The following is a 26,173-nucleotide window of genomic DNA, read 5'->3' as shown; positions in this document are numbered from 1 at the left end:
ACTCTCCCCTCCTTGTTCCATTATGAGCATGGGAGCATCATAGAGCAGGGGGGGAGGGGGGCGCCCGACTTCCTTTCTCCAACCCACGCTTCGCTCTTTTCACTCAGGTTCATAGAAAAGAAAGAATGATCAGAATGAGTGGAAGGAAACAAAACACCACCATGAAAAAGAGAAAATAAATCAATAAATGAAGCAAGATACGCTACCAGGAAAACGTAAAAAGGTGATTGGAGGCTCGGCAGGAGTTCAAACATCTCTTGATGTCAGAAACCAAGGTGAGATGAGGGTGGATGGGGTGGTTCAGGGAAGGGGACCAGAGTGGGAGCACAGACAAGGACACACCCACACCCACACCCAGCACCCCAAAAATAAAATAAGGAAATGGCAGAGGAAAGGAACTGGGAAGGAAAGGAGAAGGCAGGACACTTGGAGGAGGAGCAAGGGGAAGGGACAGGGCACTGAGGAGAAGAACAGAAAATCCAAGTGTAGGTTGGGGACAATCCAATCCAATCCAAACGAAACCAAACCAAAACTTCAAACCATACCTTCGCTGTTTAACGTCAGGTGAGCCGGACCTTGGAAAAGGGGAAGGAGAGAAAGAAAGAAAGGAAGGAGAGAAAGAAAGAAAAGGGGAAAGAAACAAAGAAAACACGAGTCATCAAAATCAGCCAGAGAGAAGGGAGGGAAAAAAAAAAGTTTTGCTGCCACAATTTAAAACCCTTTTTAACTTGTGACAGACATCGGGGGGAAAGCCCCCAGCCCAGAAGCTGAGGAGAGGGGCCCCGATGCCGAGACAGAGGGTGAAGGGCTCAAGAGGGGGAGAGAGAGAGAAAGAGAGAGAGACCAGGGGAGGCACCGGGGACGGGGGGACAGGCAGGAGTAACTGCAGTGGGGGGAAAAGGAGATTTTGGTTTCTCTTTTGTTTTCTTCTTGCCGGAAAAAAAAAAGGAAAAGGAGGAGAAGCATGAGGCTGGGAGGGCTGCTTTTTCCTTTTTCTTTTTTTCTTTTTTTTTTTCTTCCGGGAGGCGGAGAGAAAAAAAAACGGTCAACGAGAAAAACGATTCAGATGGAGAAGAAAATAAAACACGACACAAAAATCAAAGGCACCTGGAGAGAAAGAGAGTGTCCTGTTAGCGGTGGGACTGAGCGGCCAGGGACACCTCCACCCCCACGCCCGCTCCCCGAGCCCCCTGTCACCGGGACTGAGAGGGGGAAAGAGGGGAAGGATGGGGAACCCCCACCCAGAGGGTTCACGGAGACATCTGTCCAGTTCTGACCCTCCCAGCTATCCCACCCCACAACCCCTGTAAGAACAGTAAGGATCGTGCACACATGTAAGTCTGGGGAGAGACCCCAGCCTGACACTGAGGAAATCGGGGCTTAAGGGGACAAAGTTAGAGAGCAAGCAGTGGGCAGAATCTAGAGATTCAATGGGGCACAGACGTTGGCTATTGCAGAGTTAGCCCCCAACTCACGGCGACGCTATATATAATGGAACCAAATGCTGCCCAATCCTACGCCATCCCATGATCAGTGAACCAGACCATTGTTTAACAGGGTTTTCATCGGCTGTGATTTGGACGGAGACTGACAACTCTTTCTTCCCAGTCCACCCTAGTCTGGGGGCTCCACTGAAACCTGTTTGCATTAACGCATCACATGAGCCTCCACAGACAGACAGAGCTGGTGGCTACACAAGAGGTATGCTGACTTTCAAGACTAGAACCCAGGTCTCTGGCACGAAGGGCGAGAATTGTACAGTGAAGCACCAACGTACCACAGAGAAGAGATAGGGGCTTGGATTCTCCCAAAAGGAGGACTGGAAGACTAGTGTCATAGTTCCCAAAGAGCAGGGGTCAAAGGCAACCTTGGTTCTCCTAGAGGTCAAACTCCTCACTCATGAATTGCTCCACAGACACCCTATCGCTGGGCAGAATGTCTCTGAGATGATCCAAAAGCTTAATTTCTAAAATGGGAAATAGAAGTTCTACATCTGGTAAGACCAGGCTGGGGTCTCATTCAGGATGATCGGGTCCTGAGAGAGCTGTGTAGGCCCAACACAGGCCCCCCTCAGATCTCAGACAAGGAATGTGGTCTGCTGAACTACCCAAATGGCTCCCCTGAGACCTCCAGCCCTATGTCCACCCCACCATTACCCTGAGGAAGGGGACAGCCCTGCAGGGCCACTGTTACCCTCAGATATGGTTCCGGTTGCTGGAGTAATGAGGTGATAGCCCCAGGGAGGGCTGGGCCAGGACCTAAGTTTACAGGTTAAAGAGCTATAGGTGTTTCTGGGATGGATCAAAGGGCCAGCAGGGTTGGGTTGGAGGAGGAAGAGCAGCTAGAAGGCCAGCAAGGCCATGGTGGGGACAAAGCCTGGATTCTTGGAAGATATGGGCAGGTGGCTCAGGCTGTTCTCTTCTCCCCACCTGTGTGTCTGAAGGTGGTGGAGGGAAGAGGCCACAACTGCTCCAGGTATCCTAAAACCAGAGCAGTTCCTGAGGAGATACAGAATGATCCGTAATGCAGGTACTGGGCCTGTGCATTTGAATTGATTCTTAGTGCTTGTACTGAACAATCTCTGCCCTGGTTCTTTGCCCCAAGAAGTCCCAGCATCCTCTTCCAGACCTCCTAAATCTAGAACCCAGACAGAGCCCTAAGCCCACATCCCACTCACCTACCAGGAGCAGGTTTGCCCTCGGCTCCATCGGAAATCTGGCCTCAGCCCCACCCCGGGGGCCCATGAGTAGGTACCCATGAGTCACCCTGTCCCTTCCCAGGCCTAGGGCTCCCACTGGGGAAAACCACTCTGGCCCCTCCCAGACCCTTCCACTGCCCAGCACTAGCAGCCTCATTAGCATGCAGCACTCTCCTCTGTCACCACGGCAACCAGCTGCTCCGCTCCCTCAGGCATGACAGCACGCGCCATCTTGGTGAAGGGGAGCCTTCCTCTGGACCTGGGGCTCAGCCAGCCTGGCCTGGGCTCTGCTCCAGAAAGCCTGTCTCCCCACCCCAGACTGAGATCTCTGCTCCCTCTCATGCCTCCAGCCCCACATGGGTGTTGTGGGTGTTCTCCTCTGGGAGCCCACCTGTGGCATCAGCCTGCCTCCCACCACTGCAGGAAGCAAGCGGCAGTGATGGATAGCAATGCCAAGGGTCCTTTCCCTGGGTACTTCATCTGGTGGCTCCCGGGCCTCTCTTCACACCACAGAGACTGGGTGGAAATGGGAGGCAGGGATCTCAGGAGGAGGTGGGCTCAACAGGGGCCTGGGAGGAGAAAGTGAGGCCTCAGGCACAATGAGGAGGGAGGGAGGGGAGAAGAGCTGGATCTTTCTGATCAACAGGACAGGGTTGGGAGGGTGCAGGTACAGGTACAAGGGCAGCAAGATTTAGACTCCAGGGTCCAGAGTGCAAAACATCCCTAGCCCACCCTCATTAAACACTCGCTTACTAAACCTAAACCCACTTCCTTGTGTTGTCTTGCCCTTGCACTTGGCTGAGTCCAAGGAAGAAAGAGGACAGAACAAGGTATACAAGCAGCACATAGATGTGTCACATGGAGATACACAGATGCATACATGCTATTGGCTAAGCCCACACTCATATAAGCATTGACACTCACACACATGATCACACATGTACCTGCTCTCACACATGCACTCGCACATATACACACCAACATACGCACACATGTGTACATGTACTCACACATGTGTGCTAACTTACATACATGTTCTCTCACAAATGCACACACACATAGCTACACATGCTCAAATACACGTATATGTATGCTGATACATGCATCCACACTGACAATGCATTTACTCACATGCACTCACGTGTATATACAGGTACATTTACACATACATGATCACACATACATGTGCTTATGTGTATACATTCACCTGTGCATTTACACGATTGCATGTGCTCTGACACATTCACACTCACATATATGTATGCACTCACCCAAGTACTTACATGTTCTCACACATACACTCACATAAAACCTTACACCAGCACTGCTACAGTTTCACACACTGCTACACACTCACACACATATATTCACATGCATGCACATTATGCTCACACATGCACTGCCTCAGATACACAGCCCTGTACAACCACTGATGCGCACACACACACCCAGCCCCATATCTAAACCAGAGATCACCTGACACCCTAAAGAAAAGACTGGGTGGGTCCACAGATCGCTTTCCCTACTTGTCCCCAAAGCCTACCTTCCCTATTTGGCCCTTTCTAGCCTAAAGGCTTGAAATGGAATTCTCCTTTTTCTCTCCCTTCTCCAGGTCACTGTGTCCCCCCTCCTGCCTTGCTCCTCTTACTCCTCCTCCCCGCCCCATCCCTCTACTAGAGCCCTTCTTCTCCTCACCCTTTCCGTACCCCTCTGGTCTCTCTGTTCCCACTTCCTCCTCCAAACCTCTCTCCCCTCCACCCTTCCTCTGCTCTTCCTGGTCTCTCCCTTTGTTCCGGAGGAGACATGACATCAAGAGCAAGTAAAAGTCACATCAGCACTAAATCTTATCTCCAGCCCTCAGAAGGCTACATCCACCAGACAGGTAGCCTCTCCCCCTCCCTCTCTCTCTCTCTCTGCTTCACACACACACACACACACACACACACACACACAGGTAAACACGGACACACAGAGATGCAAACGCAGATACAGACATCCACAAAGCCACACAGAGATGGGACCACAGCACAGTAGACACGAAGCCACGTCACGCATACACAGTGACACATGGTCACACAACAGATGGTGGGTTTGCACACAGACACAGACAAATACCAACACACATGGGCCTGGCCTGCCGGGGACACCCACGGAGAAGAGGCCCCCAGGGAGAGAGACTAGCCCCTCTGGGGACTCTGTGGACACCACAGGGAAAGACAAACCCCTGTCTCCACTCAAGCTGAGGATTCCCCTCACTCCTCCTGGGGTGGGCAGGAGCAAGCCAGGCCTGGAGCGCCCCTCATAGGCCTCGCCTGGGTCCTTGCCTCTCCTGAAAAAGGAGGCAGGTTTGACAATTGGGGTCCCTTCTTGCGCTCTGCCTGCTGCCTTCTCCGAGTAGCTTAGAACTTGGAAGCTCTCTTCAGCCCAGCCTGGAAGTCTACAGAACAGGCCTGAACCATCCTCCGGGATCTCCTCGCCCCCAAGAGAAGGTGCCTTCAGAGATGGGCAGAACCCCAAAGAGAGGAGAGAGACAAAGCCAGAGTTCCAGGGTCAAGCCCCAGAGAAAAAGAGCAGAAAAGACAGACGACGCTGGTAAGAGAAAGGAGGCTAATGAAACAGAAGACAAGGAAAGAGTCGACAGACAGATCCCAAAGGGGGGTGTGCGCCCCACTCCTGCCTCTGGGCCTCGGACTGAGGTACGCTACCCCTACTTTCTAGCATGCTAGAGCAGGGACAGGGTGAGGAAGCAGGGATACCCCGAGAGCTGAGGTTCACCTACAGGCAGGCCCCCACCCTCTGCCTGCAGCCTCAGTGTGTACCACAGCCCACCTGTATCTCCCAGCAGACCCCAGGCCTCCTGCACCCAGACCCCAGAGTGGATTCTACCCAACACAGCTCTCCTCCCTGTCTGCACCCGCTTGTCTGAGCTTCCTACACTGGGCTGGGCCTCTGGGCACTTAAGAATCCTGCCGGCCTCTCCCTCCCCCCACTTCTTCCCCAAAGTCCCCTTTCCCTTCCCATCAAGGAACAAGGGAGGCCACCAGTGGACTGACAAGCCATGGGGCCAGGCAGTTCTCCCCTCTAAACCAAGGCAGAGGGAATGAGCAGAAAACCCAGGCATCCTTTCCTGAGGGGCCCCAGACATGGGTGGGGAGGAGTTGCCTAGGTGGCCAACAGCACCCCCCAACAAAGACCCCACGGTGATAGGTCAGCGACCCAGTGACCCAGCATATCACTCACCTTCCATGGGTTGCTCCTCTGCAGGCCGGCATGGTCAGAGAAGGGGCAAGGCAGAGAGAGAGAGAGAAGAGCAGAGCTGTTAGCAGGGCCCCCAGGAGAGAGATGGGTTCAAGGTACTCAGTCTTGACACAAGTCACCCAACAGCCTGGTCCAAGAGGGCTGCAGGGCCATGAACACACATCAAACCCACCCTTGTGTGACACTTCAGGACACTGAGGCCCAGGAGACAGAAGGGACCACCAAGGTTACAGGGAGAACCAGCGACCAGTCTTCCTACCTCCCCGACAGGCTCCCCACTGCTCTGCCCTCTACCAGGCTGTAGACAGATGGGGACCGATGCGCAGGCTCGCAGGCACACATTCTTGCTCAGTGACACACTGACACACATAGACGCGTAGCGATGGGCTTCAGTTCTCTCTCCTGAAGCCTCAGTTCACCAGGACCCAGCCACCCCCACCCCCACCCGCCTCACAAAGAGTCATCAGGACGTGGAAGTGCTGTGTGACTTCCAATCCAGTCACTTAACCTCTCTGAACCTCAGTCTCTCTTCTGTAAAAATGAGCAAGGTAGACGCAATCGTTTCTGAGGCCCCTTCCAGCTCAGGTTTCGTGATTCTAGGGTTAGCGGCAGCTGTGTGAGGCCAAGGATCCTTAGGCTAGAGGGCCACATCCTTGTTGGAAAGAGATCAAACTGTGGTGAGCACGACTAGGCCCATCCCTAAGCCCTGCCACCCCCCTTGGGCAGTGACGCCTCACTTGTTAGGGTTTGACTGGGCTTGGTCTAGGGGTCACCACACGGAAGAGAGAGAACTAAAGGAAGAAGGCGAGGCGGTTCCTTCAACAAAGCTACAACTCTGGCAGGATGTACGCTGGTTGGTTTTTTAAAAGGACCAAGGTTCCCCCAACTTCAAACCTGACTTCCAACATGCCCACCTACTGAGAGTCTTTAGAAGAAGGGAAACTGTACAATATGCAAAGGCAATGGGAGACACACACTCACACAATCTCCTCCCTCCGCAGCCCCACTGCACGCTGTCTGCTCGTTCACTCTTGAGGGAGCTACTGATACTTCAAAACAAACACTGCCATTTATCATACCTTATACCACCCCCGTGATACACACACACACACACAAATGCACACACAGGCTGAATGCAAACTTCAATACCTGCACAGTGATCTAATACATAATACTCAACCACCTTGCCTCTGGAGGCCAAAGACACAAACAGCTCATGGAAAAATTCCACGATCCTTCTATTCCATTTCCCACAAACTTTTTGAAGAGATTCTTGTATAAAGAAGCCTAACTCATGTTGGCCCCTTGTGTGTCAGAAAAGAAATTGCAATCCACAGGGCTTTCAATGGCTGATTTCTCTGACGTCGATGACCAGGACTTTCTTCTGAGGTGTTTCTGGATGGATTAGAACCCCCAACCTTTCAGTTAGCAGCCAAGTGTGTTAACAATTGGCACTATCCAGGAAGTCATTCCTATATATCTGAGGGGGCTTCTAAAAGTTCATAGAAAAATGGAATCTAAAGAAAACTGAATTTTTCCAGAAAGTTTTTGAAGTCCCCTCATATGTACATATTTAACCCATTTCCTAAGCCTACACAAACAAACCTTTCTCTGATTACATGATTTACAAACACATGTCTACCCAGGCCAGAGCTTACCCAACAACTACACCCCTGAGAAGCTGTGTATACAATGGTTTTATGAAATCAACGGCGTTCCATTACATCTTCCGGGGGGAGCTGGCTGGTTAAGAAAGCTCTGGGGGAAATCCTTCGTGGTGATTGGAGGACTGTGTCTGTATTCGTCTGGTCTCCGTGTGCTGAAACCTGGTCACTCAGTAAAATTACTTCTCCAGCACCTGGGCAAATAAGGAGCCCCGGAGTTTTGATCAGTTTTTGTTTTTGTTTTTGTTTTTGTTTTTAGATAATCCAACATGGCAGACATTTCAAAAATTCTTTCCACCTGTCAGAGACAGGTACCATGCTATGCTTAGCAAGGCGAAACAGCCAAGTTTGGTTTGCTCCCTGCCTGAGTCTCCCTGCTTCTGCCTGCTTCCTGGATTGCTCATTCTCTCCGCTGATTCACTTACAGCCCTTACCTGCTATGGTGGATTCTTACCTCAGTCTTGGCCCTCTGGACTCCTCTCTCTTCTACCTGTTCACCTTGGCAGTGTCGACAGCTCACTTTTGTGGCTAAGGGACTCCCCCAACCATCTGCTCAGCAGTTACCCCAATGACTCTCTAATGTCAGAACTCTACCACAAAGACCCGGTTTACCACAGCCAAGTAACCCAGTTGCTGTGTGTCCGTCCAGCAAAGGCACTGCTTTCAACAAGCACTTCCTGAGCACCCCCAAGCACCCTACACTCTTCCAGGCTCCAGAGATTCCATTCATTTAACCATGTACCCGGTAGCGTGCCCACATTTAGCACCACATGGCAAACTTACAGCTTCCCCAGTGAGATCGGGAGCATTACCCAACACCTTTGCTGCTGCTGCTGTGTGCCGTGGAGTCGGTTCCAACCCATAGCGATCCTGCACAGGGTTTCCGAGGCTGTAAATCTTTACGGGAGCAGAACACCTCATCTTTCTCCCGTGGAACAGCTGGTAGTTTCAAACTGCTGAACTTGCGGTTCGCAGCCCGATTCGTAACCACTACGCTACCAGAGCTCCTTACCCAACACCTTTAGGCACAAAGAAAACTTGCCCAGGAACACAAGTTCACTTTTGCCTTTGTACCTGGTGGTCCTGGGTCACCGCAGTCTACATGCTCAGCCCTCACACCAGGTTCACTGTAAGAGGACCTCCTCCTAACAGGCCTCTGCCTGTCCCAAGTCCTGCACAGATATCAGACACCAAACAAAAAGCTACCATCGAGTCATTTCCAATTCATGGGGAGCCCCTGTGTTCTCAAGGCTGTAACTTTCCTAAAGCAGATAGCCAGGTCTCTCTTCCAAGGCACTGCTGGGTGGGCTCAAATTCACAACTTTTCGGTTAACAGGTGAGTGCTTAGCCACTTACCCAAAATTGTTGTTGTTGTTAAAAGTTGTTGAGTTGGTTCTGACTCATAGCAACCCTGTATAGGGTTTTCTGAGGGGTGGCTGGTGAATTTGAACCACCGACCTTGAGGTTCAAACCAACCTTGAGGCCCAGTGCTTATCCTACAACAACACACCAGGATAAGTCTACTAAGCATTGCTATGATCATCACACACACACACTGGTGAGCACACACATACTCAGAACTTTTCAGTGCTTCTGACCTTTACAACCACCTGTCTTCTGAGCAGCTCAACCTGACTGTCTTATGGGCATCTCATCGTCAGCATGTCCACATGACCTCAAAGCCCCTCCCCTGACCACTGAGCGTCTAATGAGTGTACGTGGTACATTCCATTTTCACATGTTGTCACATGTGTTGATGGAGGAACTCAGTGTATCCTTGGAGTCACCCCAGGGACCTTTTCCCTTTGCTAATTTCAGTACCTATCCTTTCTCTGTAACAAATTACAGCCATGTTGTTGTTGTTGTTGTCAGGAACCATCAAGTCAGTTCTGACTCATAGTGACCCTGTACACAACAGAACGAAACCCTGCCTTGTCTTGCACCATCCTCACAATTGTTGCTATGTTTGAGTCCACTGTTGCTGCTTCGGTGTCAATGCGTCTCATTGGGGTCTTCCTCTTTTTCATGGACCCTCCACATTGCCAAGCATGACAATCTTCTCCAGGGACTGGTCCTTTCTGACAACATGTACATAATATAAGAGACAAAGTCTCATGGTCATTGCTTCTAAGGAGCCATCTGGCCATACTTCTTAACTCCCCAGCTCCATCCACATTGGTGAAGACACGGAGCCACAAGGAGCCACCAGGCATTTTTAGGGCAGTGAAACTATTTTTGCATGATACTGTTATGGTGGACGCATGACATTATGCACTGGGAGGAGCTCTGGTAGCATAGTGGCTATGAATTGGGCTACGAACCTCAAGGTCGGCAGTTTGAAACTACCAGCCATTCCGCAGGAGAAAGATGAGGCTGTCTACTCCCGTAAAGATTTACAGCCTCGGAAACCCTGTACAGGGTCGCTATGGGTCGGAACCGACTCCATGGTACTTAACAACAACAATTCAGCACAAAGAGTGAAACTTAATGGAAACTATGTATATCAGTTAATAATAATGTATCAATATTGGTTCATTAGTTATAACAAATGTACCACACCCATGAACAATGTTAATAATACCAGGAGCTGTGTGTGTAGCGGTGAGAGGAAGTATACCAAAGCTATGCACTTTCTGCAGAATTTCTCTGTAAACCTAAAACTGCACTAAGAAATAAAATCTATTTTTAAATGTGTTTTCATTAAATTTTTAAAGGCCTCACCCCCAAAAAAATTCTCTCCTCCTACCAGCAGTCCTTAATCAGATTTTAACCAGAAACCAGCTGACATTTAGTTGATTTCAACTCATGACAATCCCATGTGTGCACAGCAGAACTCCCCTCCAGGGACGTTTCAAAAGTTTATGAACTCTCCGAAGTAGACTGCCAGGCATTTCTTCCGAGAAGCCTCTGAGTGGGTTCGAACCACCAGCCCTTCGGTGAGTAGTCAGCATTTAGCCATTTGTACCACCTGGGGGCTCCCTCTAATCAGTTGTTTTTGTCGTTAGGTGCCATCATATGCATTTAGACTTTAGCGAGTCCAGGAGAGAGTAGAGATGCACAGAGTTTTCTAGGCTGTAATGTTTATGGGACATTTAACAACAATCTTTATGGGACTAGATCACCAGGTGTTTCTCTAGAAGAGCAGCTAGGTGGGTTTGAGCTTCAGTTGAGCTTCAGACAAACACTTAACTGTCATGCCACCATACAGCTGTTGTTAAGGGCTGTCGAGTCAGTTTGATTCATAATGACCATGTATAGGGTTTCTGAGGAGCAGCTAGTAAGTTTGAATCGCCTAGGCTCCTTATAATCAGATTCAAAGCCAAATCCACTGTCATCAAGTCATTTCTAACTCATAGCAACTCCATATAGGGTTTCCAAGACTGCAAATCTTTATAAGAGCAGAGAGCTTCATCTTTCTCTTAGGGAGCAGCTGGTAGTTTTGAACCACCAACCTTGCTTTTAGCAGCCCAACACCTAAAGCACGGTGCCACTAGGCTTCGAATCAGGTTGTTGTTGTTGTTGTTAAGTGCTCTAACTCACAGCAACCCTGTATCGGGTTTCCAAGCAGTGGCTGGTGTCTTTGAACCGCCAATCTTGTGAGTAGCAAACCAGTCCTTATCCTATAATGCCAGACTCTCAAAATTCAGCCTTTCTCTCTTTTCATGCCAACTGCCCCGTCCCATCAGTTCCACCTCCTAAAATCCTAAAAATGAAACTTGGCTCCCAGAAACCTACTTCATCTCTCCCTCCCCACTACCACCACCCAAGCCTCATCATTAATATTCATTTCCCAGAACATTAATCAGTCTCTGAACTGATTTCTCCCTGCAGCCAAATCTTTTCACCCTGGAATACCTATTCCACAGCCCACCAAGTGATCCCACCCTACTTCAAACTTCCCAATGCCCACAGGGTAAAGTACAATCTTCCCGGGGGGGGGGGGGAGGGTGCATATGTGTGTGTGTGTGTATGGGTGTGTGTGTGAGAAACCTATTTGAAATGTGACCATGTACTTCAAACCCCTTCCTGCAACAACCCAGGCTCCAGCTGTACCGACCTTCTTCCCGCTTCCCTAACATGACATGTTTCTGCACATACTATCCCTCTGCTTGAAACACCTTCCCCATCCCCAGAACTCTTACTCTCAGGTGCCCAAGACAGTCCACTCTTCCTTTAAGACCCAGGTCAGGTCAATAAAACTCCGTCTCTATTCTGAACAAACCTCCCAAGCAGAGCTAATCATTCTGCTTCTGTGCCAGTTCCATCTAGAGATGTGCATTCTATTATTTCATGTACCAAATTTATATTGCAACTGTGTTTGCATGTCTGCTTCCTGACTGGACTGTGAGACATCCAAAAGCAAAGACAATGCTTCATTCAGCTCTCTACAGCCAGCTGCTTGCACAGTTCCTGGCTCAACAAAAAATAAAAATAATAAGGACATTCATAGGTTTGTTGAATGAATAATAAAATAACACTTCTCATGGACTGAGCACTGATGGTGTGCCCTGCTCTTCCCGTGAATTGTTTCATTGGCTCACCACTATTACCTGCTAGATGAAATACCATAACTCCCATTTAAGGATGAGAATGTCCAGGACTCAGAAAGGGGAACGAACTTGTTCCAAGTCACACTGCTGGCAGAGTTGAAATTTGAAACCAAATCTGTCTAGCTTTAAATCTAATGGACTACATTCTTGACCTGGAAGCCAAGACTTCCAGAAATTGACTTTATGATTCTATCACCCACAAAGCTGCAGTCACTCTGGTCTCTACACCACCTCCTGATGCACTTGATTCTCATCTTTGTGTGGGTTCTTTTTCTGGCTGGAAAACCCTTCTCTCCCCTTTCCTTTCCAGCCCTACAAACCCTACTCATCCATCCTTCAAGATCTAGCCAAGTCCCACCTACCTCCTTGAAGCCCGCAACCCCAGGATTAACAGTAATAGGACCATTTATTGATTGATCACCCACTGGGAAGGATTTCTCTATGCTGTTTCATCCTTAGTACACTCTTGCATCCATTTTACAGAACAGGACTTTGACGAAAAATGCAGATAAACAAACTGCCCAAGGTCACCAAACCAGCAGGTAACAAAACCAGGATTCAAACCACCATGCCATCTGATGCTTCTTAGGAGCACCAGCTCATCTCTGGGTTCTTGGTCCCTGAGGCTTTCTCTTGAGCAGTTCCCCACATTCTGCCTGGGTCATCTGTGACAGCAGTCACTCTGAGGACCACAAGGACCAACTGCCAGAGCTGCATAGGGACAAGCTCATGCGCTGACCTCTTTTGCTGCATTTTTGCACAGCTAGCTAAGTTTTGATGGCCCCACCAATGACACCAGACTGTCATTAGTGACTTGTCTTGCCTGCCATGAACTCAGGGTTCCAAATGATTCATTACCAAGGACAGTGATGCAGTCCAAAACAATAAAAAGGGTTGGGGGAGGCTTGGCAGCAGACAAAACAGATTATCACAACACTTGTACATTAAAAACTGTCACCTTCACCAAACAAGGTAGATGGTGCCTAGCTACCACTACCAACCGCCCTAAGCGGGATTACATTAGAAGGTCCTGGACAGAGAGCGGCATAATGTGTGGAACAAAACTCAACATCACAGAAACTAAAAAAAGAGCGGGCTTTACTGGTCAGAAAGAGACTGGAGGAATGTGAGACTGGGGCCCTTGACCACCCTTCAGGTCTGGAAAGGAACACACCCTCTTTCAGCCAAGCAGTAGCTAGGTATATAGGGGAAACAACAACACTAGTAAGTTACGCTCACTATGGATGCTAGGACGGTCAATCAAAGCGGAACCATGTAACTAACAGCCATTGTCAGAAGGGTTGGGAAGGTGGGAACTAGGAGCCGCAGTGAGGAAGAGAAGGACTGTTGTTCCACGGAGGGGACCACAATCACTGAGATGAAACAAAATGTGTTATCTGTTGAATGTCAAACTGATGATCCTATCTGTAGACCTTTGTTTAATTCACAATAAAAAGTAAAATAAATAAAAAGTTTTAAAAAAACAAACAAAAACTGTCACCTTTTCATAGGACAGCGTCTTAGGCCTTGACCTAACTCGTCACCTAAGTCGAGCTGACTCAGACGTATGGCAGCCCCGCGTATGTCAGAGTAGAACCGTGTTCGTAGGTTTCTCAATGGCTGTTTTTTAAGAATATAGATTACCAGGCCTTTCTTCTGAGGAAATTCTATGTACTTTTCTAATCTTTCAGTCATAAGCCAAATGTGTACACTGTCTACACTACCCCAAGGGCACCCTAATCTTTAGCTCACTGCTGTCAACCAATCGTGACTCATAGTGGCCCTGTGAAGACAGAGCAGGACTCCCCCCCGTAGGGTTTCAGAAGCAGACTGCCACATCTTTCTCACACGGAACAGCTAAGGGTTCGAATCACTGCAGCTGACTGCTTCATCGCTGTATCGTCAACTCTTGTTGTCGTTAAGTACTGTCCAGCCGGTTCCGCCAACTCTTGGCAACCGTTAACTTTTAGTAGCACACAAGAGCTCCTCAGCAAGCTTGGGAAGGCTGCCTTCCAAACACAAACGTACACGCACACACAGAAACAGCAATCAACTTGGGAGGTGGGTTGCCACACAACAACTCCTCCAAAAATGCGGGGATGGGAAAACTGTAAGAAGCTAATCTGGGGACTCAAAGCACTGCAATCGGGGATCATTTCGTGCAGGGACAAACCTCACGGAAGGAACCAATGCAAGACAGTCCTGTGTGATACCTAAGGGGAATCAAGCCACCCTGACTCACCAAGAAAAGGTTAAATCGTATTCCAGATCTTATACTTAGGGAGGCAGAGAGGAATGTAACATATTTTGGAAAGATTTTTTCATCCGAAATATGGTAAATTTTGGTGAGTGGTGTGTTTTAATGGGCTCACTGCCCACTATCCAAGGTGAATTTCTCCCTGGGGGGCTCCAGAAGATTGAGGTTTTACTGATCTATTTCCATTGCCCTCCCTCAGTGCTGGGACAATTAACTGACAAATACCGCACCAGGTCCTCAAAGACTGGATAAGGGAGAAACAGTGGCTCTAGGAATTTGGGGAGGCTAGTCCAGGACTCCTGGTGTGGGGCTATGGGATAATGCATTGGACTGGAAAAGGGCAGTTTGAAACAAGGTTGGTGGGTCCAAACTTACTAGCCACTCCTTGGAAACCCTATACAGAGTTGCTATGAGTTGGAACCTACTAGAAGGCCCTGTAGGATCAGCACCGGACTGCTAACCACAAGGTTGGTGGTTCAAACCCACCAGCCATTCCTCAGAAACCCTATACAGACAGGGTCGCGATGAGTCGGAACTGATTCAACGGTACCAACAACAATGACTGGAGGGACCAGTCCCTAGAGAAGAATATCATGCTTGATAAAGTAGTTATTGTTGTTGTTAAGTGCCGTTGAGTCGATTCCGACCCATAGCGACCTTGTATAGATAGGGTTTCCGAGGAGCACCTGGTGAGCTTGAACCGCCAACCTTGCAGTTCAAACGGCTTTGCAGTCTGGCGCATTAACCCACAGCGCCACACATCAGGACTCCTGGTAAAGTAGAGGGTCCACAACAAAGAAGAGTCCTCAACAAATTGGGGTGACCCAGTGTTTGCAACAATTGGCACAATCATAGCAACAGTTGTGAGGATGACTCGGGATTGGGCAGTGCGTAGCTCTGTAAGACTGCTCTGAAGTGGCACTGGTTCTGTGTCGCCTAACAACATGACAACTGGTTTCTGATGACATACTCTTCCTAAGTCCCCCCAATAAGAAGACATGCACAGGTAATCAACGGGCACTACTGAACACCTCTCCTTCGTGGAGGCAGATGGGTCAGGGTTCAGATCCCAGCGCTACCTCGTGCTGCCAGCCTCCATCTCATCCTCTATAAAATGGAAACCAAAGACCCTCATTCAGTGATCATGACTCCAAAGCAACGCGGTTGCTGCCAAGCTGATCCCAACTCAGCGTGACCCCCTGTGTGTCGGAGTACAACGGTGCTCCACAGGGTTGTCAATGGCTGGTTTTTCTGAAGGAGATTGCCAGGACTTTCTTCCAAGGCAACTCTGGGTAGATTTGAACTTCCAAACCTTTCCATTAGCAGCTGAGCACATTAACCGTTTGAAGCACCCAAGGACTCCAAAATATCAAAGGCATCCAGCAAATGCTCAATTGCTGCTCGTCCCCTCATCTCTGCGCTTAACTGCACGATACCAACTCTCCTTTTGTTCTAAGCACCTCCTTCATTTTGTCTGTAGCTCTTCTTCCTCCCAATTGTATGGTCCTCGGAAGTCTGATGCTGGTTCCTCTTCACTTTTTCCTTTGGTCGTCTTTCTCGATCCCTGAGTTTTAAATACTAACTTTATGCACTTGGCTCCCATCTGCAACCTTGCCTTCAATGCAAAGCTCTGGTTTCATATTTCCAACTGCCCGGACATCCCTGGCTAGGTATCCCCTGGGCACCACAACTCAACATATGCCTTAGAACTGTTCCCCAAAACCTGTCCCCTCCCAATTTCCCTCTTTGCTTTAACCCCTCCACCATTCCTCCTATCTTGAAACCTCATCATCTTGCACTCTTCTCTTCTCCTTCCACATCCACAAGGCAGAGTCCTACAGTTTCCATTTCAGGAATGGCTCTAGCCATCTCTGTCACCACTACTGCCATCTTCCTGCCCCATCCCCCTCGGGGCCTTAAGATCTCTGTTCTGGACTACTGTGACCGCCTTCCAGTGGACTTCTCCACCCCAAAGCTCTGCTCCCTGTAATCCATTTTACACATCACTTCCAGCTTCCCAAGGAACCCTGGGAGTGTACTGGATAACAAGCTGGGCTGCTCACCACAAGGTCAGCAGTTCAAATCTACCAGTTACTTTGTGGGAGAAAAACAAGGCTTTCTGCTCCTGTAAACATTTACAGACTCAGAAACCCTATACAGAATCTCTGTGAGTCAGAGATGCAAGCACCACCACACCAACTTCCTAAATAGAGCCTGTCACTGATTCTTCATCTACCTGCTCTTTTTTTTTTCATGTCTCTTTTTGCCAATATTCTGAGCACAGTCAGCATCCAACAAATGCTAATTAAATGATTGAAGTCAAATCTCCTAGTCCTGGCTTCAATCTGTTTTCCCAGTTTATTTCCTAGCTACATTTCTTTCCCTAATTCTCCTCATTGCCCTCTACAAATCTGACGTACATTTCCCCAATCCCAGGCCTTCAGTTTTACCAATCTCTTTGTCTGAAATGACCTCTTCCAAGACTAGCAGAGTAATCAGTATTCAAGGGTCAGTCTTAAAGGTTGTTGCTCTTGTTAAGTGCTGTCAAGCAGGTCTAGACTCACAGCGACCCTGTATGAGGTTTCCGAGGAGCAGCTGGTGGGGCTGAACTTCTAACCTTGTGGTTCAAAGTCCAATACTGATCCTACAGTACCACACCAGGAGTCCTGGTGTCTTAAATAGTATGCCTCTTATAAACTCATTACTGATTCCCCAACTTGTTAACTCTCACCTTCCTTATTGTTGTTGTTAAGTGCCGTGGAGTCGGTGCCAACTCACAGCAAGCCTGCATCAGGTTTCCAAGGAGCGGCTGGTGAGCTTGAACCACCGATTCTGAAGCTCAAACCGACCCTTGCAGTCCAGTGCATTATCCCACAGCACCACACCAGGACTCCAACATTACTTCGCTTGTAATGTTGCCATCGGGTCATTCTGATGCATGGCAAACCTAAACACTGTCCACTCCTGCACCATTCCCACAATCCCTTGCAGACCAGACCATTGGGGTCCTCAGGGTGTCCACTGGCTGCTTTTTGACAGTAGCTTGCCCCCGGTCTTTCATCCTAATCTGTCTCCGTCTGAAAGCACTTGGAAGGCTGCTCAACATCACAGCAACAGGCAAGCCTCCTCTGACAGACGGTGATGGCTGCGTATGAGATACATTGGCCAGGTTGCCTGTAATAATAACACCATTTACTTTCCACTTATTCTGTACCAGACATTCATTTAATTCTCGCAACAAGCCTATGAGATAAGGATGCTTAACCCCAGTTTGCAGATAAGGAAAAATTAATCTAAAGGCTAGGTACTCCCCTGATGTCACATGCCCTTTGAGTAGAAAAGACAGATCTAAATTCAGATTTCTGCCACTGGAGTCTGATGTTTAATCACTAGGCTGCATGGCCTTACTGTAGATCTCTTGGGGACATATACCACACTAGGCCGTGTTGATTTTGCTATTATTTACTGAGCACTTACTATGTGCTGGACCTGGTTCTAAGCACATGAATGAACTTATTTAATTCTCACAGCTCTATAAGGTAGATGCTATTATTGCATACACACACACTCCAATTTACAAATAAAGAAACTGGGGCAAAGAGAACTTCAATCCAAGGTCACTACCAGGGAGTCTGGTCTGGCTGCAGAATCGGTGTTCGTAACCACTACACGAACTGTTTTTATATCTGCTTCTCCAATTATGAAGGAGTTACTAGACAGTACTTAACAGCAACAACATGGTGGAGTCAACGATTAAGCGTTGGACTGCGAACCGCCAGGTGGACAGTTTAAACTCACCAGCTACTAGTAAGGGAGAAAGATGAGAGTGTCTGTTCTCATAAAGGTTTACAGCCTCAGAAATCCTAAGGAGCAGTTCTGCTTTGTCCTGAAGGGTCGCTACGAGTTGAAACCAGCTCAGTGGCAGTGGGTCTCTCCAATTAAGGAGTCCCAGTGACACAGTAGTTCAGTGCTTGGCTACTGACTGATGAGTTATAATTGCTGGACTACGCTCTCCATCTCCCTGGGAACAGAAGAGACCCCCACAAAGGCCCACCCCATCCCATCCCTACAATCAGACGTGGGAGGGACCCCAAGCAAGGCTGTTAGGCCCTTCACTTTGGCCTCGGGGTCCAAGGAGATGACATACTAGTGACATAATAGCTTATGCATTAGGCTGCTAACCACAAGGTCTGCAGTTCAAATCCATCAGTTACTGCTTGGGAGAAAGACAAGGCTTTCTGCTCCTGTAAAGATTTACAGCCTCAGAAACACTATATAAGATCGCTGAGTCAAAACTGACTCAAGGGCACACAACAACAAACACCTGAAAGGTTAGTGGTTCAAATCCATTATCCGCTCTGTGACAGAAAGATGTGTCGATCTGCTCCCATAAAGATTTCAGCCTTGGAAACCCTATGGGGTAGTTTTAGTTTATAGGATTGCTTTGAGTTAGAATTGAGGTGACGCCAATGGGTTTGGTTTGGTCTCAAGTAAACGGGTAACTCTTAGAACAGCAGATCCTCATAGTCATCTGATCACAGTCCCCTCAGCCCAGCCCACCCCAATCCTTACACAAGTCCTATTGCAGAGAAGGCCTCAATAACTGTAGTTAATGAAATCAATCTCACCAACAAACTTACAGCACACACACGAGACACATGTGTCTGCCATCCTCCAAACACACACATAACCACTAGCTTCTGACATCTCTCTTGAGCAAGGTAGAGACAGACACCTGACATTGTATACTACACACCTGTGTGCCCATACTGCGCTCCTGCTCCCTTCCACACCTGCACACCCCTTTGTCTTTGATCACTTTTCAGACCTTTCTCTTCACACACACAAGTGACATGAGAAAGAGTTCACATGCCAAGCACTGCAAGACCCCATTCTGCCTCATTCCAGCTTTGGCAGATAACCAGGTTACTCATACTTATTAATTCTATCTTCACGATGTATGGGCAGACCTCCAGAGGAAAAAGCAAATTTCTTAGCATATAGGTTTCTCAAGTCAATGGGTAGGCCCTAGCCCTGGAAAGGGGAGGGAAGGAATTCCAAAGGCCCTATAAATTCCCACAGGACACCACCTAGAATACGCCCACAGGGCCTTATCTAGAAATACAGTGGTATGTCTTGCATATCAAGCTAAAACTACTTTTTCTAATGTACATTTGATTAAGCACAAGGGCATATAATAACATAAAAGTTCTCTAAAATCTTTCCTGAATTTACAGATGTTGTTGTTATGTGCCCTGGAGTTGGTTCCAACTCATAGCGACCCTGTACAGGGTTTCCGAGGCTGTAAATCTTTACAGGAGCAGAAAGCCTCATCTTTCTCCCGCAGAACAGCTGGTAGTTTCAAACTGCTGACCTTGCGGCTCACAGCCCGATTCGTAACCACTACGCTACCAGAGCTCCTTGAATTCACAGTAGCTTTGAGATATCCATTTTCACAATAGACAGGAAAAGAATAAATACTATTGGAAGGTTTACTATGAATTATTGACTTTTGAAAATATCCTCAAGCTATGAAAAGTTAGGAAGCACTCAGAGAAGACAGTGATAAAGTGAATGCACCTTCCAGGGAAGGTTGGAGACTCTGAACCCAAGATCCACCTCAGAGATGATGAGGAAGGCCTCCTCCCCACCCACCAGCCCCAATACCCCAGTACCCAACAGTGGGAGTCCAGGCCGCTCCTCCTGGGCTGGACAAGAATTACTGGTAGTGGTGCTTTGCTGTGGAGTTGGTTCTGACTCATAGCAACCCTGCACAGGGTTTCCGAGGCTGTAAGGAGCAGAAAGCCTCATCTTTCTCCCAAGGAACCACTGGTAGTTTCGAACTGTTGACCATGAGGTTTGCAGCCCGACTCATAACCACTATGCTACCAGAGCTCCTTGGACAAGGAGTACTAAAAGAAGAATAATATGCACAAGATACTACAGAAGTTGGCTAGGAAATGAGGGGCAAGTGTAAGGAGAGAGAATGAGGTTGCCGGGTAAGGGGAAGAAGAGGGAATTATATAGGGTTATCACTGTGCCTGCTTGCTCCAGATACACACCCAACAATCAGTGTTTACAACCCCATCCCACCCACAACATACCTCTGAAAATACACACATACATATTTGCATATACACATCCAGTCTTACCCCTAAAGCCTTTAGTCTCTCAAACACTTATTAATATCTCTTCATTCATTCTACAAATCTTTACCAAACACCCACTAAGTGCCTGGTACTATATTAGGTACAGGGACTACAGAGATGAGTCCCTGCCCTTTTATCACACACAATGCACTACACTCACGACAACTACCTCACACACACACACACACAGGCAACCCTGTCCCTACCAGCTGTCTGACACCCACCTAATATCTCCGTTTCTCTCGTCTCCCATGATTCTCAAAGCACGTATACACACACTCTACAGTGGGTCAGACCCACAAGCAGCCATATCTAACACAGCTAGCACTAAACATCCATCCAGCACACTCATATACAACACACACAACTGTTCAAGAACACACACAGGTAGAAGGACACACCTTAGACCACACAACCGCACAACCAGCATTCAGAGGCTCATACCTGGTTTGACTCACACCCAAGGACTCCTTTCTGAAAATGAAGCAAGGACACCTCTGGGTGCACTTTTTATCCACCCAGACTCAAATCAGCTAGCTACATTAACACCTTAGTGTAACCTCTTAACCCAGCAAAGTAGAAGAGTCATTCATCCCATTTTCTCAGGAAGGTTTCAGCAAGGCTTTGTTAAGTGCTGTCAAGTCAATTAACGACCCTATACAGGGTTGCTGAGGCTGTAAATCTTTACGGGAGCAGAAAGTCTCATCTTTCTCCCGGAACAGCTGGTAATTTCAAACTGCTGACCGTGCGGTTAGCAGCCCGATTAGTAATCACTACGCGACCAGAGCTCCTTTTTAGCAGGGCAGGCGTTAGTTAATAGGAACCAGAGAAGCTGGTTATGGTCTGGAAAGAACAATTCCAGTGTCTGGATGTGGCCAGTGTCATCCAAAACCACAGGATCGTGGGTTCCTGCACATAAGCACACTCCTAAACTCACATACACACATGTTAACTCACATGTTTCGTTCTGCTGTACATGGGGTCGCTATGAGTCGGTTCCGACTCGATGGTACCTGACAACAACAACAACAAACTCACATACAAATGACTTGCATAGACATTGGACTTGTCTCTATAAACACTGCTATCCAAACACTGCCAGCCTCCTGGCCCGCCTGCAGGCGTCACACACAGACACACACTTCACAGTTTAGGGAGCACCTGAACTCCTTGGAGGAAAGGCGCGAAGGTGTCAGGTTAACTTCATACACACAGTTCTCTGTAGACACATCCTACAACTTGGTACAAACAGCTCTCATGAAAATACACCAAAGACCGTCCTTATACATTCATCTCGGATACAATATGTCAATACTGTGCAAAGTTCAGGGCCACACCTGCAGGCATGGCTTACCTGTAGCTGTCCACAGGTGTGCAGCTACAAAGACAACCCTACCCACAGCACCCCCAGGGTGGCACTGGTTTGTGGGCACACACATGCACATGCTCCCCGATAGACGTGCTACCTCTCAGAGGGCAGACACACACAACTGCAAGGGGTGCTGGGGGAAAGAGAAGTACGTTCAGTCCACACACACCTGTTCAGAACACAGCTGCCAGGGACAAGGAACCAAAGAGCTGCATATGCCCTGCCCCCACTCGGATGGGGACACCCCCTCCCCTAGTCCAGCAGGACCAAAATAACAAAGGCATCTTCAAGTTCCTCCTTCCCACCCACTTGGTAGCCTTTCACCTCGCTGCACCCATCTCCACCACACACTCCACCTCTGGTTGCTGGGGGCTGGGGTTTCTCCCACCGCCAGAATCCTTCAAGTCCACATTCAGCTCCATTTTCCAGAATCCCAATCACGGAGCACCTTCCTCCCCAGTCCACTCCCAGCCTCTGCCCTGACTGCCCCTCATTCCAAAACAGGTCCCCATCAGGAGCCGCCAGACCCCACCACCCACTCCACAACGTCCCTTCACTCTGCCGGTTTGCAGGTGAACCTGTGTTCCCACCTCCTGTCACATAGCCAATCTCCCGAACCCACACCGCCTCAGTTTCTCTCACCTGTCCCCTTCACCTGCCCATCCTGAGCAGACCCCACGGAAGGTACAGACCCTCTAAGAATGCTAATGTGTGTCCAGGGGCTGCCAGCCTGAACACGCCCCCAGCCCCCCCCAAGGCCTACCGAGGCCCACACATTCAGGCTGACACACCTGTGGCCCACCCTCTCAGGTCCACCACACGGCTAGTCTACCAGGCTCTGCCCTCCTGATCAGGCCACGCCCCACGTTGACCACTCCCCCATGTCCCACCCAGTGTCCTTCTTGGGCCCCTCCCAGGCTTCCGACTTGATGCCTACCAAGGGGTACTCTCAGAAGGCCTCACTCACTATCTCTCAGAGGCCCTTACTCAATAACAGCCCCTGTGGTCAGACCCTCTGGACCTCAGAGGTCCACGCCGGCCTGCCCATGCGAACTCACCCACATGGTCCAGCCCACTCGCTGACCACACAAACCTTCTCATCCATACAACAGTCCTCACACGTCGCTCACAGAGACTCCTCCTCAGCCTCTCGTGCTGACCCACACATACACACACACAAGACGCCTTCACACCCCTGAAGCCCCGGATGCCCGGTACCCGCCAGGCCCAGCCCCAGCCCCAGCCCCGCTGGCCTCGCCGCTCACTGGCTCACCTTCACTGCAGAACTTGCCGCCGAAGCCTGTGTGGCTGCAATCGCAGCCCACCTCGCCGGGGGCCAGCACAGTGCAGAGGCCGCCGTTGGCGCAGGGATTGCGCGCGGGTGCACACAGCGGGTCAGCAGCGGCGCCGCGCAGGCCCTGGCTGCCCAGCAGCGCAGGGGGCCGCTCGCCCAGTTTCAGGTTGGCCAGTAGGCCACGGAAGGGCGGCTCGTACTTGACAGTGCTGAGTGTCAGCGCCGAGAGGCGCACATCGGGAGGGACGCCGCCCACGAACAGGTCGCTGGCCACCTGCATCTCGCGCCTCTTGGAGCGCACCTCGGCAGCTCGGGCCTCGCCGTCCACCGCCAGCGCCGTGCGCCTCGCGTCGCGGGTCAGCAGCACCATGTGCCAGCGGTCGTCGGCCACCGGCGTGTCCAGCTGCAGCGTGGCCGGCTCTGCGCACGAGAGCGTGAAGCGCAGCCGCAGGCGCCCGTCCACCACCAGCAGCTCCAGGAAGTCACAGTCGCCGCCGTCGTCCAGGTACAGCAGCAGCGCTCGCGTGGCGTTGGTGCGCAGGCTGAAGCTGAGCTCGCCACTGCTCGCCGCGCCCGTCCAGCGCGCGTAACGTGCCCACTGCCCCGGGCCGCCGCCGAACTCCAGGCCGCCCGCACCCGACGTCAGCACCAGCAAAAGCAAAAGCAGCAGCGGCGGCCGCCACCGGCTCCCGAGCGCCATGCCTCCGGCGGCCCCGGCCCCGCCCGGCCCCCGGCCCCGCTCAGTCTTCAGAGCGGCGGGCGCATGGGGCGGGGAGGGGGCCGGGCGCCCCCCGCGCCGAGCGGGGCTTCTTGGCCGCCTCACAGTACCATGGGCCCGGCCGCGGGGCGAGGCAGGCAGAAGGCGAGGTTCCGGTTCCCCCCCGGGCGGCGGTGGCGGCGGCGGCGTCCCTCCCCCGCAGCGGGCTCGGCTGAAAGATGGGGGAGGGATGCCTGCGGGAAGACAGAGAGAGAAAGGGTTAATGAGGGGCTCGGAGGAGGGGGGCGTCTAGTTGTCTAGTTTCCACCGAATACCTGCAGGTGCCCAACTTTTTCCCTTTAGGACTTGTTGAGCCAGAGGACCCAGATCTATGGGGGCAAATGGGGGGGAGGGGGCAGTTGGCCCAAGAGGGATGTCTTTGAGATGCAGACAGGTAGGGAGGAAGGTGACACTCACACCCAATGACACCAGAGCATTAGTTCAGCAGGAACCCAACCCAGCTGCTTTGACCATCTGCCTGGAGAGGCCCAGGTGGCAGGGCCAGCTCAGTCCATGAGGCCTAAGGACTTCTCTTGGCAGCTGGTGGCCCCAGCCCCTTCTCGGAGCCACCCAACCTCTGTGCGTGGCTAGGCTCTCTCTCATCAGTCCCTGATGCTGAATAATGAAGTTGCTAAATAATTCATTGGGATTAATTAAATGCCAATTCGTCAATGGTATCACCAAGTAACTGGGCTGGGAAGGGAGGGGGGGGCGAAAGAGAAGTCAGCCAGGACCCAGGCATCCAGACCCCAAGCTCTTTCCTCCACACAAGGATGGGGCAGCTGCTTCCAAGTCTCCAGTTCCCCCAAAACCACACTCACCCCCATTACCAGGCCCCAAGCCCACTGCTGAGGTCTCTTGAACCTAAATGTCTGTCACCCTAAACCTCCAGCTCCCAGTCCTCAGGCCTGGCCCCACTGCCTGGGTTCTCTTCACCCCTCAGTTTCCCCCCCCACCCCAGGGCTGGGGGAGCCACCAGGAGGCAGGCAGGCTCATTTGCATAAAATTGCCTTTCTGAAATGATTACCCTTGTAACGGGCTGTCAGAGAGCAATTTATACCCCACGCCGGGGAGGGGAATTTGCATCTCGTTAAACTCCAAGTCGTAATTATTTATATCCAACAACCCTCCTGAATATTGCATTGATTTTATTTTGGGGAGGGAGAGGGATGGAGAGAGGTGGGGAGAAGCTGGGAGAGAAGCAGGGAGGGATGGGAGATTGGAAGAAACCGGGAATGATTGAAGTGGGGGGGGGGGTCTAGAAAAAGAGGAAGGAGAGGAATCGCGGGGAAAAGTGACAGAGATACAAGAGTAATAGAAGAGAAAGGTGGCTTGATGGAGAGAGAAGAAAAGGAAAGATGGAAGAAAATTAAATTCCAAATTCAAACAGCATTTGTCAAGGCCCTGGGTGCTGGGCACTTTTACAAATGTCATTTTACTTAATCACTTTGAGTAGTCCCATTTTTCCCATTAACCACTGGGGAAACCCACATCGACAAGCTTGGGGACTTGCCCAAGGTCACACGGGCAGCCAGTACTTAGATCCAAGTCAGTTCAACTCCATCATCTCCAGGAAAGGGACAAATGGCCAAGCAGCCACAGGTGTAACTCAAAGAGTAGAAACCCAAAAAAGTGGGGTGACTTGGAGAGGGATGAGGTTGGGTGGGAGAGCAAGCTGGAGTAGGAAAGCTATTAGCAAGGGCGTGAGCAGAGCCTCACCAGAGGGCAATGATGGATGGAGCATCATGTGTGCAGAAGGAAGATGGGGAGAGATGGCCCACAGGCTGATGGTAGTGTTTGGGAAGCCATCTCCAAGAGCCCCCCAACCCCAGCCATCTGGCACCTTTACACTAGTGCTTTCTCCCAACCCCACCCTAGAGGCTCCAGCAGGGACCCAAGGGTCCAGCTCCAGCCCCTCCAAGGGCTGTCCTTTCTGGCAGGGGAAAGGAGAGCTAGGCAAGCAACCCCCACTCCCTAAAACACTGTGCGGTTATATATAGCCTTTCCACAGCCTCTTCTCATTGGGTAATGGGGATAATTAACATGCGCGGGCTAATTAGCCAATCAAATTAAATGCAGCACCTGCTCCCAGTCTGATTGAAGCCCTTGCCCCACACACACACATGCACCCCGCCCTAGCCCAAGGCAGGGGAGGGGGTGACCCTCCTGGGGGGGGG

General features: G+C 50.3%; 1 protein-coding gene across 2 annotated transcripts in view; it reads right to left on the bottom strand.

The window, feature by feature from the left end:
- Positions 1–23,969, bottom strand: part of NRXN2 (neurexin 2) — a 107,324-nt gene extending 83,355 nt beyond the window's left edge. The window contains exons 1-3 of one of the 2 annotated variants that reach the window (XM_006860970.1): positions 23,219–23,969; positions 5,939–5,956; positions 546–575 (exon numbers count right to left, since the gene is read on the bottom strand). In XM_006860970.1, the coding sequence (XP_006861032.1) occupies positions 546–575; positions 5,939–5,956; positions 23,219–23,939 (769 nt within the window). In that variant the 5' untranslated portion in view covers positions 23,940–23,969. The remainder of the gene's footprint in view (positions 1–545; positions 576–5,938; positions 5,957–23,218) is intronic. The other variant, XM_006860969.1, reaches the window with a different exon arrangement.
- Positions 23,970–26,173: the final 2,204 nt, after the last annotated feature.

The sequence above is a fragment of the Chrysochloris asiatica genome, unplaced genomic scaffold (genome assembly GCF_000296735.1).
Source record: "Chrysochloris asiatica unplaced genomic scaffold, ChrAsi1.0 scaffold00040, whole genome shotgun sequence".
NCBI classification, from domain to species: Eukaryota; Metazoa; Chordata; class Mammalia; order Afrosoricida; family Chrysochloridae; genus Chrysochloris; species Chrysochloris asiatica.
The sequence above is the reverse complement of the archived record's forward strand: the minus strand, read 5'-3'. Positions and strand labels throughout refer to the sequence as shown.